Source organism: Hermetia illucens, chromosome 1, assembly GCF_905115235.1.
Source record: "Hermetia illucens chromosome 1, iHerIll2.2.curated.20191125, whole genome shotgun sequence".
In the NCBI taxonomy this organism is placed as follows: Eukaryota; Metazoa; Arthropoda; class Insecta; order Diptera; family Stratiomyidae; genus Hermetia; species Hermetia illucens.
This window is the reverse complement of record NC_051849.1, coordinates 37291274-37309506: the sequence shown is the minus strand read 5'-3', so window position 1 is coordinate 37309506 and position 18233 is coordinate 37291274. Positions and strand designations below refer to the sequence as shown.

The 18233-nt window shown below is 37.6% G+C and overlaps 2 protein-coding genes across 5 annotated transcripts in view; one reads left to right on the top strand and one right to left on the bottom strand.

Moving 5' to 3' along the window:
- Window positions 1-18233, bottom strand: part of LOC119646928 (G protein alpha o subunit) — a 138326-nt gene that overhangs the window by 27702 nt on the left and 92391 nt on the right. The gene's annotated exons all lie outside the window — the stretch shown is intronic.
- The window catches only part of LOC119646927 (probable cytochrome P450 49a1), a 44647-nt gene continuing 27333 nt past the window's right edge, over window positions 920-18233 (top strand). The window contains exons 1-4 of one of the 2 annotated variants that reach the window (XM_038047608.1): window positions 920-1507; window positions 12527-12584; window positions 12659-12845; window positions 12920-13026. In XM_038047608.1, coding sequence (XP_037903536.1) covers window positions 12733-12845; window positions 12920-13026 — 220 coding nt within the window. In that variant the 5' untranslated portion in view covers window positions 920-1507; window positions 12527-12584; window positions 12659-12732. Of the gene's footprint in view, window positions 1508-12526; window positions 12846-12919; window positions 13027-18233 lie in introns of both variants that reach the window. The other variant, XM_038047607.1, reaches the window with a different exon arrangement.

The following is an 18233-nucleotide window of genomic DNA, read 5'->3' as shown; positions in this document are numbered from 1 at the left end:
GGTACAAAGGAACTATTGTGGCCTGAGTGCCTTTACCTATAGTTCTCCCTATCATTTTTACCTAGTTGCCGATCATTGCCTCTAATCATAAGGAGTCTAGGGTTTGAATCTTCTTTGCCTGGACCAAAACATAGAATATACTTGCTTTTATGACTACCAAAATTACATATAAGCTCGCTTATCAAACCATGCCAAAGAAGTAAGACTATTGTTATAAAACATTCCTTCGCGCTCTTGAGTTGCTTGTCACCATTGATAAGCAATCTGGATTCCACCCGCAGGGCCGCATAGGCATGACAGTCCAATATCTTTTTACGAGTGAAATTTATAATGGTTTGATAGTAATCTGTAAATTTGAAACAAATAACCGTTTATCAAGTCTATACTAATCGTATGTTAGGATATCTGCCATCTTTTGCAACTTGATCAAATTGGCTATGCAATAGGCCTGTTTGAGTACTCCGAGCTCGAAACAAAATTATGTAACGAACCAGAGGATTCAAGCATGTTGTAAATGGTTAGATAAAACCATATGGCTACCAGAACGGAAAATTCACCCAGTAAACTGTAGTAATCGTAAAGCGATTTCGCATGCAACACTAATTTCGAAAAGTGGTAGTTCACAGCATGTACTTCTACTATTATCAACTAACGGTGGAAAAAGAAAAACCATTTAGCATTTCTTACATAAAAAAGTGTCGCACAGATCTCCCATGTACCAACATTGCCCAACACTTTCACTGGAGTCTAGGGTGAACCGTGTAGTATAATATTCGCATAGTATAACTGAGACTCGTCGAAATTCATTCCCTTTTTTAGCACCGTACATAACACCAGGTACTAATACAAGTCACACGATTTAGTAGCCCAGGTTGCAACTTAACATCTTCACTTCATTCTGTGAAAATGCAGAGCAACGCAACGTACAGTAACGTTTGCGCCGCCATACGCAATATTCGTTATTTTTTAGCGTGTGCGCTCGCGTTCATCGATAAACACAGCCACATGAAGAAAAGTTTTAACTAACATTTTTTTTTTGTGGGGTTTTTGGTGGGAAAATCATTTTTTCTTCTATGTTAAATATAAATTTCAAGAATGGCGGCACTTGGAATTTAGTCGGAAGACTGTCGAGCCGGTTGAAGGGAAGCGATACCAAAGTGTCAGCGGTCGTGGTTTGGAATATGCGTGGAAAACCGATAAATCAGTAACGACTGGGACTTTACAAGAATAGTGATGTATGGAAAAAATATTTAAATTTGAAGAGAAAAAATAAGTTTGGAAAAGTGACATACATAAATCAATACGAGTGTATACAACATTATATAACTTTTCGTTGATTTAAATTATTTAACGTGCTAAAAAGTGAAAATTTAAAACGATAAATCAGTTTTGTTAATAATTTTTAAGTGGAATCTGTGTTTGCTTATATTTTATTAAGAATATAAGGAAAGCAACTTAGTGTCTTAAAGATATAACGATAATTATTTTTTTAATGTTTTAACCACAGGTGAGATATTTTATATTCGACAAAAATAATTTATTTTTCAACCAGCACGAATAAAAGTAATATTAAATTATGAAAAAAGTTCAATAGATAATGCTCTTGCTAAAAAATAAAGTCAGGTTTTGTGATTTTAGGAAAAGTGCATTTTGGACAATATCACCGCGTTATTTTTCCTTAAATCAAAGATATTTTTTGGTGTAGTTACTTTAATGACCTTATAATTCACGAGAAGTTTATTATAGTTTCCAGTTTTTAATTGTTATAAATATTCATATATAAGACTTGATTTGATTACACGAAAGCACATTAAAACAATAACTCGTTCCTTCACCAAAATTCCTGAATTAATCATGGAGTATCGACTGGTCCACGGCCAAGTATTCCAGCAATTTAATAAGAAAATTGGAGAAAATTGCCAAAAATGACAATAATACATGAAGTGCGTATGTGGAATTTCAACGAGACCTTGAGATAAAAGACGCATCTCTACAAGACAGGAATCAGTTATTGTTATCAGTTACGCAATAACCGGTCGAATTGAGGTTGAAGAGTTTAAAAGGGTAATTATGGTTAAATGTTGTTATGGCCACTTGCAATAAGATGCAATCTGGCGGTTGAGCTGCCTTTGCATTCGATACGGTATTAAATAAAAGTGATAAAAGAATAATTTCGCGCCAAACCGTTACAGATGACACTTAATTTTCATAATGAGAGTGATTATTATAAGAAATAATTTATGGCTTTGGATGACAAAAAGAGACGCTGTTTTCTGTAGGCGCCCAAGAAAATATTGAAAGGCAAAGAAGATTATGAAAAGTAATGGATTAGACGCTTCAAATTGAAATCAGTGGTATAGATGCGAGAGCTTTAAAATGCGAAATGAAATCTATCCGGACCTAATTTGCGATATTATTTATAATAGTTCAATTAACTAACAAGAAAAAGGCAATCTAACTCGAAACGATATCTAGAGAGTTCTTTTATGAAAAAAAAAAAACTCCACGGAGCCACAAAAACAACGGCGATACAATACTAGTTCGGACAAAATTATAGAAGAAAACAAAGTCAACAACCCTTCTCCCGGTGACCGGTAACCTTTTTCATCATTTTGGCTTCAATCTATCATTTATGGTTCTTCAGCCGCGTAGAAGAAAACCTATCAAATTCCCTAATGTTTCAAAACAAATGTGCTTCATCTGTAGTAAAACTGTTATTTTGGGCGCAAGTGCCAAAGACGCGTCTATAGGAATCACCTTCTTCCTTAGACTTCAACCAAATCAGACAGAATGATTGACAATCTTATATTAAAAACTTCATCAAGCTCTGACTTCTCATTTCACTTAGAAATTAAGATAAGAGACAATGTTTACCATATTGTCACACTCCAGGACTTAGATCCAAATTGGATTGTTGCGTCATCGATTATTATTATTATTATAATTGATGAGGACTTACTTTCGGTTCGGTTTTCCACAAATTTACAGGGCCTATATGTTAAGTTGAAGGGATATTGAAAACGAAGATTGATTAATTTAAAGAGAGAGAGAGAGAGAGGCTAATTCTCTCCAGCCTGGTGAAAGATTTTAACAGATTTATTATACAATTTCACGAGGAGGTTCCATTATTTCCAGTCATTTGTGCAAAAGGCACTAAAAACACAGAAAGTATCTCAAATAAATCAAAGCTCACAAAAAAAGACCGAAGGGCTAACAAAATAAACCCCGGAAAGCTCGTCACCTGTCACCCATCAGCCCGTTTACTCAGTCCAGGGACTATGGGAAGTGCTGAGGAAGCATCTGGTCTCTTCGAAATCAGATAATTGAACAGAAAAAGCCCACTCTTTCTCTTAAGATTATTAAGGGGAGAAAGAAATTCCTACCGTAAAGTATCAAAATAGTCCCACTTTGAGATACCATACATTTTTTGAGGGTTATGGCCATAATTTTTCAACGGGGTCAGAGAGGAAGGAAGATTTTCCCCTTCTTCCCACATACTCTTCCCATTCTCTCATCGTCTGCGATTTGGATTGAAAATTCAAAATGAATCATGATATTATCTAAAAACAACACTTTCAGGAGCCACTACCCTTAAAGGGGTAACCTCCCCTTCCCCCCATAAACTCTTCACTTTTTCCGGCGATAGGTTAGAAAATTCAACCTCTACCACTATGTTACTATCTAAAGATTATTTGTTTTTATAAAACCAAGATGTATCCAACCAGGTGGTAAGGCATGGCACTGACACTCGAAAAACCCATCCTCTGGCAGTTCAGGAAACGGTGGAGCATGGCAGCGGCTCTCTCAATGAAAAGAAATGAATCACATTCTGTAAATCTCGCTTTTCAAAGTAGCATGGATAGAGGATTGAGGGAGAACCCCAACAAAAGGCATTAATAAGCTGTGAGACCATATACTCGTCATTGCCAGAATATCTTGCCAAACTCCATGATTCTATGCCAAATAGGATAAAATACTGAATATGCTAATCACCAAAGGTTGGTTAGACCAATGCCCCTTGATAAGACTTATTAACTTTTATGAAAAACCAAAGAGAAAATATTGCTTTCTATTTTATCTTATGTAATGTCAGGCTGGATGGTAATGTGCCCGGATAGCTGAGTGGTTAGAGCGCAAGGCTGTCGTACGGAAGGTCGCGGTTCAAATCTCACTGGTGGCAGTGGAATCTGTATCGTGATTTGACGTCGGATACCAGTCGACTCAGCTGTGAATGAGTACCTGAGTCAAATCAGGGTAATAATCTCGGGCGAGTGCAATGCTGACCACATTGCCCCCTACAGGCTATCCTGTAGTGTATCGTTACGGTCTTAAAAGTGCTGTAACACACTTCCAGACCCTGATCCAATATGGATTGTAGCGCCAACGATTATTATTATTATTATTAATGTCAGGCTTTGTTGGTGGAAAAAAATAAGCTATTTACCAGTTTAATACAGAAAGTGTAGCAACTATTTGTTTGAACTTTATTTTCTAAATTATTGGGCCACTTTTGCACCACACTGTATGTGTATGAAGCTAGCAAAGGATGGCATTCCCAGCCGTATAATAGCTTCGTTCAAGATAACGTATTCCGAAGACTTCGACTCCGGCCAACCCTTTCTCCAGAGGAAATTTCTGCGCCGCCCAGCGTAAGCAAATCATTCATTAGTAGTAGACTTTTGCCTTGGCTTACCAGCAACATATTATTTGTATTAATGTAACCTAGCTGGATATTAAGATTTTGAATGCTGAGCTCCCCGAAGACTACTTGGTCTTTCGCTGAATCAGAGACCGCGATCTCCTCACGACTGTATTACCCCGCCCATTTCTCCACTCAACGCAGGTCTATTTGACGTTTCCCCTGCCATAGCTCCTCTTACCTATAATCTAATTCTTCAACAAATTTTCGAACATACTAACCGTAGTTTCCCTCCTTCCTTCTTTATTGTTTATGATCACTTTGATCTTTCTATGGTAACCTGTCCTAACATTCCCGATTATTCAGCATTCCCATCATCCTCCTATTCCCTTGTGTACCTTTATAGACACTGGCATTGCTCTTCAGTTGAACCTCACCAGGAATCATTTAAATCGCTCTCTTGATCTTATTATCTCCAACTTGCCTGTGTGCTACTTTCCATTTTTCAGATAATTATCCTTACGTCGCTCATGTTCATCATTTTTACTTCGATACGTAAATTGATCGTATTCATTTTCATGTTTTGAACAATCCTGCTAATTTCAATTTTCGAACGGCCTTGACTAATGTTAGGCACGCCGTCGAGGGCGTAAAACTGATGCACCAACCATCTCGACCATCGCACCGACGAAATATATAGGTCATATTTGAGTGTATGAATGCAGGAAAATGTTTCCTTTCTTGTTTAAAGATTTTTACTTTCACGGATTATGTATCTTAGAATCAGTGATTCCCTTCTTGACTATGAAATTATCGTAGAAACTAAAAACTGATTCCCGAAGTACGTTACTTACCAAATTAAAAAATCTTCGACCAAAAGGGGAAATATAAATATACATATTCAATTTCTATCTAGAGCATCCTTAATGCCGTATTTAGAATGTTTTAATTTATTCAATATTGATCAATACTATCCAGGCTCCTAACGAAAGTTACCTCCCGAAGCTCAAGGATTCATAAATTTAACGCATTCGTCTAAGTTGGGCAAAATATAACGCCAAAGTTCCTTTTTATCATCATTATGAATGCAGTATGTTCGCTGTGAATTTTTAAATATAAATCGAAAGATGAAATTCGCTTTGGGCGTTAAGATATTCTTCCCTATTTATTTATTTATCTCAGTATTTAAAAAACCATTTGGGAATTCTTCTGATTAATTTTTATATATATAAACTCTTGTATTTCAAATATACTTTAATTTAAAAAAGCGACTGACGGTTACGTTCAAAGCAAAGTAACTCATGAAACGCTGGTCCAATTGGTCCAGTCCGTTGTCAACTTTCTCAAACTTTAAACGTTCGATTTACACCTGAACCACCTTGAATATAATTTGCAGACAGGCTTTACCCGAATATATGTATTATACTCGTATATAAAGGAGCGACCAAGGAATGTCAATTTTTTCTCTGCTCCCAGGGCAGTGTGAAACAGCGTCTGATTTGTTGTCTCGACTCTACACCAAACCATTAATCGTTTTGATCCGTTCCTTCCTTCAGTGGATGCAGATTGAGGACTCCCTCAATCTTTAAACTTTTTTAGTGATTTGATTAATTTTTTACCCGGGATCTCTAATATGAATCTAGTTATTTTTAAAAGCAATCTAGTTGTCCACCTCTCTATACCTCTCAGTACCATCTAAAATGACACCCTCTCAGTTGTCATGCCTGTTGCTGCTACAAAGGTGCTATAGGCTTCCAAGAAACCAATCCTTCAGCTGTTTCGATTAAGTGACCGTAGCGTTAAATTTGAAAATCTTAGAAGGGATCTATTATCTAGACAATTGAGTCCTTTTACCTTTTCCAGGGTATTACCGTAATTGGTTTCCTTGAGCTTGGATTTAAACTTTCGTGCAATTGATCTACGTGACTAACCCATTGCAGTTTGTGAAGTATAATCAAGATGATGCTGATGAGTCCTCAGGTAATAGACACCACTCATGGTTGTATCGAGTTTGCTATACTTTTCCCTCCTGGACTGCTCCGCATGGTAAATAAATGGTAACTGCGCGTTCAGAATTATCAATAGTTAGTGCAGATTTTTAAGGTTTTGTTGAAAACCGATTGACACGAAATTTGGTGAGAAGATGGGTTAATTACATTGCTGCACGTTGAACTTACGAGGTATCTCCATATACCTAAAGGTTGGGTGCAAATCTTTTTTCACCGAATATAACGAATATACATATATGGAATATCAAATGAAAAGTCCCAATTAGTACTGTTCGAAGCAGATATTAATTTTGACATTGGGTACAAAGACACGGGGTATGAGGCTCGAAAGGGATCAATTACTTGAAGGACCCATTCTCAAAAACTACCCAATCGAAAAATCTGAAAAAAAATCATGGTGGTCCATGCACTTGGAATCTAGGGCCTCAAAATACTCTCCGTTACGATAGCCGCCCAAATAAAGTTGATAATAGTATATTATTAGATTTTAAAAATTTGGGGATTCCCTCAGATCTGCAATAGCTTTGCAATAATATAAAGTATCATACTGGAAAGTTTGACGGAAATCTTATCATTATTACGAAATGTCAGTACCATGTCGAACTGAATATCGTGTATATTTAACGTATATACACTACGAGCTATGTTTAATTGAAATTCTAAATTCTAAAACAAACATTCTTTTACAAAATGTCAGCAAAGTCTTTCATACCTGAGGTTCCCGTTTCTGATTTGTTTTCAATTAGCTTTATCGTGTGTCAACGTTTTTCGCGTCAAGTACTTTAGAAGTTTAATATTTCTGTAAGCATATGCAATTTCGAGCCTGACAGCATCGAATTGCGGCAATTATTATGTTTCTGCTTTCCACTGAAGGAAATCACATCACATGACCCTATTCTTTAAAAAAAATGTACACCCCCCTTTCGCATGTATGGGGCCCCCTTCAAACTCAACGCAAAATGGCACCACTTGCTATATGTAAAGGGATCCACAAACGCACCAAATTTCATGATAATCGGGTTAGCCGTTTTCGAGTAAATCAGCTGTGACACACAGACAGACGTTGAATCAATTTTAATAAGGTTTTGTTTTACACAAAGTCTTAAAAACGGCGGTTTTACAGGCACACACTTGGTAGTATTTTATTGGTGCCTAGTTTGTGCTTTTCGTGCAACTTCCTCGACTCCATAACGGAGAGAAATAGGAAGAGAAAAGGATAACCGCATAAAGTGATTTATGAGCTGCCTTAATTGGTCACTAAATTTCATGACGTTCTTGTTAGATGAACTAGTCTAAGAGTTTGAAATTGTAAGCGCCCATCGTGATACTCTATACCATAGGGTTCGTTTTCCACGTTTGAGTCATGCATTTAGTTTTCAATTCGTTGACTTTCCTATCTTCATTTGTATTATAGTTACCTCCAAAGTTTTGGTATACCTTGAGATCTGTGTATTTTGGAGTTTCAAGAATCTAACTTACTGAAATTTGCGATAGATCATAGATGATATCTGGCACAATCCTCAGTTGCAGCAAACAATTCGAGGGAGGTTTTCATTTTCTTCTTTGATATGAAAAACCTGCTTATGGGGAGGCCCCTATTAGTGGTACCAAGTGATTGCAAAGCTTCATGGCTTGTGATGTTAGGGCTTTACATTAAGGTAGGTTTTTCTAATATGTAGTTTCTGACGCATTACTTAATTGAGCCTGGAAGTAAAAGCGATGAGAATTGGTCCGATCATTAGGATTGATTCAACAAACCATTTCGAAACACCTCTCACAGCTATTAAAACCGAGTGGAACAACCACAGGCCATCGTTATTAATTGCAATTGATGCACTTGAGCCAGGCATTAAAAGGGAAACTGTCACAATACAACGAGAAACAGGGAATAGTGATTTTGCCGCATAATACTCGATCCCATATTTGAAAATGCTCTAGGCAGTTCTGCCAAGATTATACTCTCTTCAACTAACAATTGTTTCGGTGAATCCCACTCGTTTTGATATCACAAGACTTTCATTCTTATGGAGAAGTAAAAAATTATATTGATTCAGGAATTACCTCAAAAGATGATCAGTTATTTTTTCGACGCGGGATTCAAATATACATTTAAGAAATTCCAGAAACAGGAAAACACAGACTGCATAAGAACACAAATGGCATCATCTTATTGACTTTGGTTATAAGCAGTAACTCGAATAAGGTCAGACCTTATTAAAGAATACCAATAAGGTCTTAGAAGCGGACAAAAAATCAGGTATTCTCAGTGAAATAGATGTTGGGAGCGTAATGCTGATATAAACCAGAGCGGATGGGAGATTCAAGCAAAGCCTGGTTTTGGAAGATTACAACCTTGACAATGTTGATGAAATTCGGCGGTGAATCTTACAATTCTCAATCACCGTCTGAAAGAGTAGGCACAATTATCACAACGTTGGGCCAGTTCAACCGTTGAAATACAGAAACAAATACTGTCACCTTAGACGTGGGGGACGCAGGCTAACTAAAAGGGCCCTAGTGACGAATCGTGTTCCCAATATTTTCGAAGAATCTAATGCGTTACGGTCTGAAAGAGTACGTTATCTCCGTGAATGTTCAGCAGAACTCTACACTAAAATCACTATGTCAATTAATCTATTTAATTTTCCTGATTCGCGAAAGACCAGGAACCTTGGGTGTAACGATTTGTAAATATTAAAACAAAAGAGAGACTAGAGTTCGTAAAATATGGCTGAGGAGTCCTAAAATGATTGAGGAAGAAAAACCATGAAAGAAGTGGTTACTATCAAGCCCCATAACTGCTTGCTTCATAATTAAGAACCATAACTTCAAAGATATACTCGGGTCAGGTAGGTATTGCGCTCTATTTGCTCAAGCCAGAGTCGATTTGGGAAGGGACCCTGCATAATGCTTAAAAACTAGTGCGTCTTTTGAAAAAACTGCTTTAAAATTAGTTTACCCCTTTAAGGGGGTCATCCCGTGTGTCGGGTTGGAGAAATCGATTTTTTTTTTTTTGGCATGAATTGTATCTATATATAGTGGAGAATATGTGGGCAAAGGGATTTTCCGATATTCCGAGTCCTTCAGAAATTACAGGGTTAAACAGGTAAGGAGTTTGCAGCTGCGGCTAGAGTACTCGATGAGAAAGAGCATCGAATCTTTTTTTACCTGTTAGTTTTTTACCTGAGCCTTATAAATTCGCACACAAGTATAAATATAAAAAGGTGGAAAACCAATCAATTGTCTAAACTTGTTTGCTGTTTGGAATAAAAAGGATAATCCAGTCTAGAGTGAACACTGAAAGGCTTTCAAGTTATACTCAGTTATATTTTGTTGTAAGTATTGTGCTGTTTGTGTGTTCAGTGATTTTTTTAAATGGATCGTACGAAGGGAGATCGCTTTAACGTTCAACGTCATGCTCGTATTAACGAACGAGTATTTCATGGGAATCGATACTTATCAGAGAAGAAAAAGTACTTCGCATCAACATCAGCAAAGAAACTTTTAGCAAGCACGAACATGGATGTTCGAATTGCGACAAGTTTTGCATATTGTATATTGGATTTTGCTGGAGTTTTCTCCGGTATTTCTGCAAATTTCTGCAAATAATAAAATATACGTAGTAGTGAAAAAGGAATGCGTAGGACATGTCGAGAAAAGAATGGGAACGCGGCTTAGAAATGCAAAGAAGAATCACAAAGGCATTGGTGGAAAAGGGGCTGGAAAACTTACTGATAAGGACCTCACTACATTTTCTGGGCTGGCTATTCGTCGACACGCAAATTTGATAGAAGGAATGAAGCAAGAAATTTGGGAAACTTTCTTCCATAAATGTTCTACAGACGAAAATCCCCTGCATCAAAATTGTCCAGCAGGCGAGGACAGTTGGTGCGAATGGCGCAAAGCGGAAGCTAAAGGAGAACTGGATAGTTTTCACCACGAGAAGGCACATTTGACTGAAGAAGTTCAAACAGTCATCAAACCAATCTACGAAGATTTGCACGAGATGATCTCTGCAACAGATGTTTACGAGCAGAGACCCAGAATAACAATGAGTCGTTAAATGCATTGATCTGGACTTTCGACCCTAAACACCTTCATTCTGGGGCCAAGGTCGTGGAAATAGCCACTTTTCTGGCTGTAATTATTTTCAATGAAGGATTCAGTGGCATTCTCAAAATCCTAGTGACAATGGGATGTCAAGTTGGTCACATATGTCAGGTTTATGCCGACCGCCGTAATGAAGCGCGAATTTGGCGGTCCGAACGACGATCGACTGACCTCGCTAAAAGAGCCATAATTGACACCAGAGAGCAACAATCGGCCTTACAAGACTTTTTTGAAGAAACGGAGGGTGCCCTTTATGGATCAGGTATAGCAGATTGATGGTGAGTTAAAATTTTACTATTAATAATCACATTTAAATTTTCAAATGCGTTTCTCTCGAAACTGCATCTTGAAAATCGGCTGCCACCATAGCTCAAAATCTATCCAACCAAATTCTTTGAAATTTTCACGGCTTCTTTAGTACATATTTCTACGGTCCGCAAACTAGGATAATTGCAATCGGACGGGTAGTTTTTTTTTTATTCATAAAAAAAGCCGTAAAAAAACACCAAAATTCAAAAAATTAAGTTTAAAAGCCCACCAAAAATTTACCTTTTAATATTTTCTAATTATCCTAGTTTGCGGACCGTGGAATATTGTCCACATTAAAATGCCGTTTAGTTTTTTTTCCTCAGATGAACACAGCGCCCTCCAGCGTGGCAGCAGAAAAACACCTTTTTTTGGAGATGGGTGCATAAATTAACACCTATTCCAAAAATTAGCTATGAAATCAAGCTGAAAAATTTATCACATATACTAGAGATATCAATAAACATATGGTGAAAAAATCACGTTTCTATCTTTATCCAGTCCTTCAAAATAATTTTTCAAAAAAAGGCAAAAAAAAACGGCCTTCACACGGGATGACCCCCTTAAGAACAATCCAGTTGACATAGCATTCGTCAATTCAGATTTTGGTGTGCAAAGTGACTAACGTCGTAAATGAGAAATCTCTAATCTGGATACATTGATGGGAATATCTGAATAAAATTGAATGGGCTTATAGGAGAAATTCACTGAGGTGCCATAGTTCGTACATCTGCTCAAATTAAATTTTTACCTTGCGTAGCAAAGCAGGGTTCGTCGTGGAATAATGTAATGTTTGTCTAACGATCCCTTTTTATAATAAGGACGACCCCAGTTAATAAACACAAAGTTGTTGCTGTATATAGTTCAAGTATATGAAGAATTGGATCTGAGAGGCCTCTTCTGCATCCTATATCATAACCATTGACACAGTAAATTAGCACTATCGATGACTGCGAATAGTGCTGCTCTGCCAAAATGATCCTACATTCCAAGAACTATCCAAGTTGTCAATATCATACCTTGAACCAAGAATATTGCAAATATGAGAACAGATACTTGTAACTAACGCATATCCGCTATTTTTAGAAGCTCTCTACCCGTCACATTTACTTTACCAAACTAGCAACATTAGTCAAATTTACCTTCAATTCAATATATTTGAAAGGATGTTCCGCTAAATGCTTTTTTTAATCATTTTATTATTATTTACCAAAAATGTAAGCCGAAAAACCAATATGAAACCTCTAATATTTACAAATATTGTTTTGCACAAATAAAGACTGATGATATCAGCAATAATTTACCACAAAAGATTCTCACATGTTGTAATATTCCAAGAAATATTCTTATTGATTTTACGAATTATGACAGTAACGATAATTACATTTTCCGACACTCCAACAAAAACTGCTCATTCACATACACGTTCTTGACTAAATCTATGTTTTCTTTCTACCCACAGAAAAGACACTGAAACCGAAAACCTTGATAGTGATTTATGCGTTTCTCACCAGATTCAGGTGTTGTGATTTTTTTAATGAATGCCAATCTAAACAATTTGTGTATACATTGGAATGTCTTCTCATCACTCCAGTAAATAATTTGATTAGGAAACCTATCGGAAATCTGATTGAAACTTAGCCCAAGATCATATCGTCAAGTGGAAAAATGACTAGCATCCGAATTAGTGGTGCTCTGAAGCGGGCCCCTTTTTCAACGGCCGCTGTACAAATACCAGCCGAGATCTCATCGACCAGTGACAGATTCAAAAATCCACAAATGTAATTTGAAATTATATAAATACAAAGGGTAAATATTGGTGTATCTAACGCATAAAATCCCATTTATTTCATAGAGATAGCAAAGAAATTGATGATGCCCATATCAAACCGTACTCGGAGGTCCCCGGTCCAAAAGGTTTACCATTCATCGGAAACTCGTGGAGATTCGCACCAGTCGTGGGTGAGTATCTATATATCTTTACATTTCTTCAATAACGCTCAATATTTGTATAGTTCCGATTTATTAAATTTGTCCCAGAAGCATGATGTTTACTCTGAAAAGTTAATAAGCCTTGAAATGTTACATGATGTTGTGGCCTCACAATACAACCTCGTTCTCTATCAGAATATATGACATAGGGGCTTAGATTTAGCAGTACCTCGCGACAGATCAAGTTCAACGGTTGTTAGTGGTTAAATTGATTATAACGAAAAGTGCACCAACTAAAAACGCATCCGAAGTATAAAGATACAATGTTAATTCGCGGCTTTCCGCGCAATTGCTTTTTGTTAAGGAATTGATTGACTCCTGAGTCAGCCACTCACTTGATGAGGCGAGAAACTTTCACCCACAGTCTTTGGTCCATGGACTCCGCTGTTTTGGGCTAGCGCCCAATTTTTCAAAAAAAGAGGACTTATGATTTCTTCCAGGGCATAGGAAACTCATCAGACGCTAATGAATACTCGCCGTTCAAGCCAACCGACATTTTTTTTTTTTTGGGACTGAAAGAGTCCTGTCCACTTGATGACAGACTGGACCTATCTTAAGTCACCACAAAAAGGAAGTCCAACAAAAATAAATAGTTCATGCTTGCATCTTTGTTCTTGACCATTCGGCGAGAGATGAAAATTGGCTTCTGAAAAGTTTGTTCTAGCCCAGGTAATATAGCAGCTCCAGTAAGTAATTCAATTTATACCTTTCTGGCCCTTAAACCAATTACAGTTACCGGCGGAACTGCACGGTTGTTGTTCCCCACCTTTGGACTTCAATGTTTCAGGTTCACTACAAAACACTTGCGACAACACTAATCAATCAGCACATAGGAATCAGGCTGATACTAAATTTAAGCCGCTCCCTCATAAATTTCTAAGGTAGGGATAATAACATCAACGGAGACTATTTGCGGGTCGGGAATTTATGGATCAGTTTATAATAATTTTTCAGAAAGTTTTTACCTAGCTCCCTCTGACAGCCTGTGTATGCTTCAAAAGAAATCTTGATGGTTATGCTCCCGGCCTAGTTTTCCACTGTTGGCTCCACATGGGAATCTCATGGTGGTTGTGATTATGTCCATATCACGGACTAAATGTGTAGATGATTTAAGCATTCCGATTCAGGAGCTGCATCTCTCAATTACGATAGAGGCGTCATAAATTCCTCCTATCTACTGGAATGAATAAACTCAGCATAAATCAGGTTCTAATTGTGGTCACCAATCAATTACATGTCCGAAGGGTGCTGTTGGTTTGCACCTACATAGCAGATACTCATATAGCATTAGACCACGTTTAGGTTTTCATTTGTTGAAACCTCATGCTTTAGTGAACACTGTTTGTTCGCTTGTTGTGATTCAGGCGTATAGTGAGGACGACTGATAAAGGCCTGTCCCTTGTCACCATAATGGACGAAAAACCTATGACAACTCTTCAAATAAGGATTGATCTAATGAAAAAAAACAAAGAATCCATCGAACTGAAATTTTTGGACGAGCCAAATTTATCTAATATTTCGCGATTCAGACCCAACCAATGTCGTAGACGCACTTTCTCTAAAAGCTCTCTTGTTTTGAGGATGTTCTCTGTTGAAGGAAGTGCAAGGACCCCGGCTTCACTATTTAGCGCTTTTAATGGATCTTAATTTACAAAAGAAGATCATGCCTACAACAGATCATACCAACCAAGCGGGAACGATGGCGGATAAACTTCAGCATGGAATGCTCTCGAACGCTTCTTTCAAGGCTCAGGTTTACGAATCAGGATCTACGCTTTTAAGGTAGACGCAACATTGCCATGCACATAATTTCTGACCAAAAATCGCATAAATTTCTCACAACATTTTCTGACTTAGCTCCGTGTGGTTTCCAATTGTTTACACGTATGAACAGCAATATGCAAGAATTGGTATTTAACAAGGTAGGAGCGATTAAGCGAAAAAGGACAAAAGAGCCAGCCTTCCTTTCCGGGCAGCATAAAAAATTGAAAGAAAAAAAAAAAAACAGAATCATTAACTGAACAAAGACTTTCCGTAAGACAGAAAATATTTAATGTAAAAAACAGAACACTATACATTGCATCCATTTCTCTCCCATGTTCTCTCTTCGCCCTATTCGATTGTCGGTTGGGATATGCATACACCATGCCCGAAATATTCGAAAATTGACATTTGAAAGACTTTTTCCTTGTAGAATTAATTCTAAAAAAATTTCCAATTGTAGGACTCCTGTATTTATCCTCCGTCGTTCAAATTATTTCAATGCATTTGTTGTTGTGCTATTGCTGCTACTAGGAGCAACTCGATATGATATTAGAAACAATTGGTAGAGAGATTTGTTGTTGCTAGACGGAAAGTCTGTGTGCTCGAAGAAATGCACGCAAATTCATCCTGCGTGAATGAAAAAAGGGAGTCTGTTGAATGATTTTTTGATGGTTGCTCAGCTGTGACTTTAAATTAGCTAAGACAGACAGTTGTCGATTCAATTCAAATGGTAATCGACCCAAGGAAGGAATTATTCGAATTATTACGATACTTAAAAAACACAGAATACCACAAAAAAAAAACAGGAAATTCATCAATTTTCGTTTAGATAGCACTCGTGAAATAAAGAATGTTGGATGGGTAGAGACGGTGGCAAGTGACACGCAAGGCATATTTTCCGTTTCCGTTTCCCAATTCATTGGGACAACAAGGGTATCTCTTATTCTCTTTTTACGGAACCGGTTTTGCACAGGCAGCTCAATTAGACCGAACTTCGAATATGAAACTTCCTCCATTGTTAATCGATTGAAATACGCCAACATAAGAGAAGACCCTCATTCATATTGTCGAATTGGCTGCTTAAAGCAGCATAGAATTGAAAACTCGGCACGTAAAAGCATAGCGTTTCAGCATGTCACCTGTTTTAGAGAATTTTTGTTTTGGAAAAATTCTTGCTTGCTGCCACTAAGAAATTCTGAAGATATTAGGAACAAAGTTATATATCTCTGAACGGGGAATGCCAGTACATATTCAAGCACAGAAAGGAAATTCATACTCATTATTTTCCGCAATCTAGACAGAGACATAGTTCTTACGAAACGAATAAAAACAATCAATCACCTGATCACTAGTCATGCATAGAGTATTCGTGGCTAGGAAAAGAACTGCAACGTGTGATCTCTAGGAATATGTCGGAAAGTGCAAAAGATACATCATTTTTTCTGTCAAATATATCAAAAACTGCGACTTTGGTACCCACAATTTAAGGGGTTATTGGTTGACTTTCCCAATAATACGAATCACTAAGGAGACAATTAATTCCCTACATCAATACATCTGCACAATTGGTTGACATTTGCTGTTCCTGCTTCAGCGAGATTATTTAAGAGGTCCCTTGACAATATTGGAACAGGTTCCGGAGATCTCTTAAGGGAAACATTAAGTCAATAGTGCAAAAATACGTTAACAGCAATCAGACTAAAATACAAATGAAAGATATTCGAATAATACTGGGTCGTCTAAATTTGGTTAATCTATTTCAGTCAAAACAAATGGGGACTGAAAGCATTGACAATTTTAGGTAGTAAAGGGTTCGTATATCACATATACCCCGAAAGGGCCAGTGGACTTAAGGTTCTATCGGGTTAGTACGACCAAACCTTAATTAAAACGTAAATTCTATTATAAGAGCCAATAAAAGAGCGGAATATCTCAAAGAGCAACCTGGAATCAGACACATTTTGCCACTTTGTAAAAATTCATAATTTTTAGAAAATAAGAACTTTGCGTGGCCAATGGTTAACATAAATTATAGGTTGCTACCGACTTCTGTTGATCTGCAAAGCACAAGTTTACTACCGTATCCTACCTCTTGTGAGAACCTACTTTGACATGGTAGAAGAAATCAGTAGAAAATATTTTCTAAGAACTCACAAGGCGCTCTGAAGCCAAGCGATAATTGGAAAACTCCAACCCAGGGGTAACTAGTTTTGTCAACGCAGTCTGTTGGGTACCGGATGATTTCCTAGAGCAACGAGCCTTGCCTATATGGACGAGTTACTGGGCAATCAATTACCGCCATACTCTTGGGTTGAAGATGCAGAAAGTTCTAAGTCCGCATCCACTTGACGGATCACTCTTGGGGTTACATATGGACTAATTATAACAATCTAATAATTCAGAAAAAAAAAACACATCAGAAACAGTAACATGGAAACATTTTCCGCAGCAAAAAATAGGGTGATACAAGACTCCAGCCCCCGCCAGAGCAGTGCGAACATAAACTGTGGGAACCATTGAATAGGAAACTAACTATATCCAGAAAAATACTGCTGGGCCTTGGAACTGCGTAGGCGACCCCATCCCGTACCCAAGATTGGAGCTGTAACAACATTTCATATTAAGCAAAAAGGGGACGGTGAGATTCAAAGGCAATGCCGCAAGCAGTTGACAGTTCCAAAACTCCTTTTAAACGACTGGGGGACGAAAAAGTCCTAAAGGTAGCCCCTGGCAAATAAGAGCATCTGAGAAAGGAAGAAACATACTAGCCCTTTTAAAGATGCCGTGGTAGTAGAAAAGTACCTGAGGAAGTAGCTGTATACAAAACAATACGGTGCAAAGGGCTATTCTCTGAGATGTGTGGAAGTGTGAACCTTCCACTGGGCATCGCTTCACGAGTTAGTTATTTAAACGGAGGCATTTTGATCGTAACCTGCGAAAACCAATGAGTTAACAGTTGGCTACAGGTCACGCTACGGCGTGGATCCGTACAAACTTGTGTTTGTCTTCCGGAATTTGAATAAAGGGTATCTGCCTTCTACTCTCAATTCGTGACATTAGATAGTTCATTGTGCAAAGTCTGGCAAGGGATGTCGGCAATTTGTATGGGCGAAAAGACGGATTTCTGGAATTGCAACCAGGAATGAAATTGTGGAATGCACATACGCGGAAATCCTTTCACAGTGAGCAATTCAGGGAAAGATGGCACATATTCTCGGTGAACAGTTAGATTTTTCTCGAAATTAGAAGATGTACAATTTTGCTCGAAGATTTGTAATTCTTGTACGATATTGTTGTGAAATTTCGGCACATTTTAAGTTTCACCTCAAATTTGTGGGTTGTTAAATAATGCATATTGCTTTTCTCATGGTTTAACAACCCTTGAAATAGAAGCCTTCCATTCGTGAGTCCTG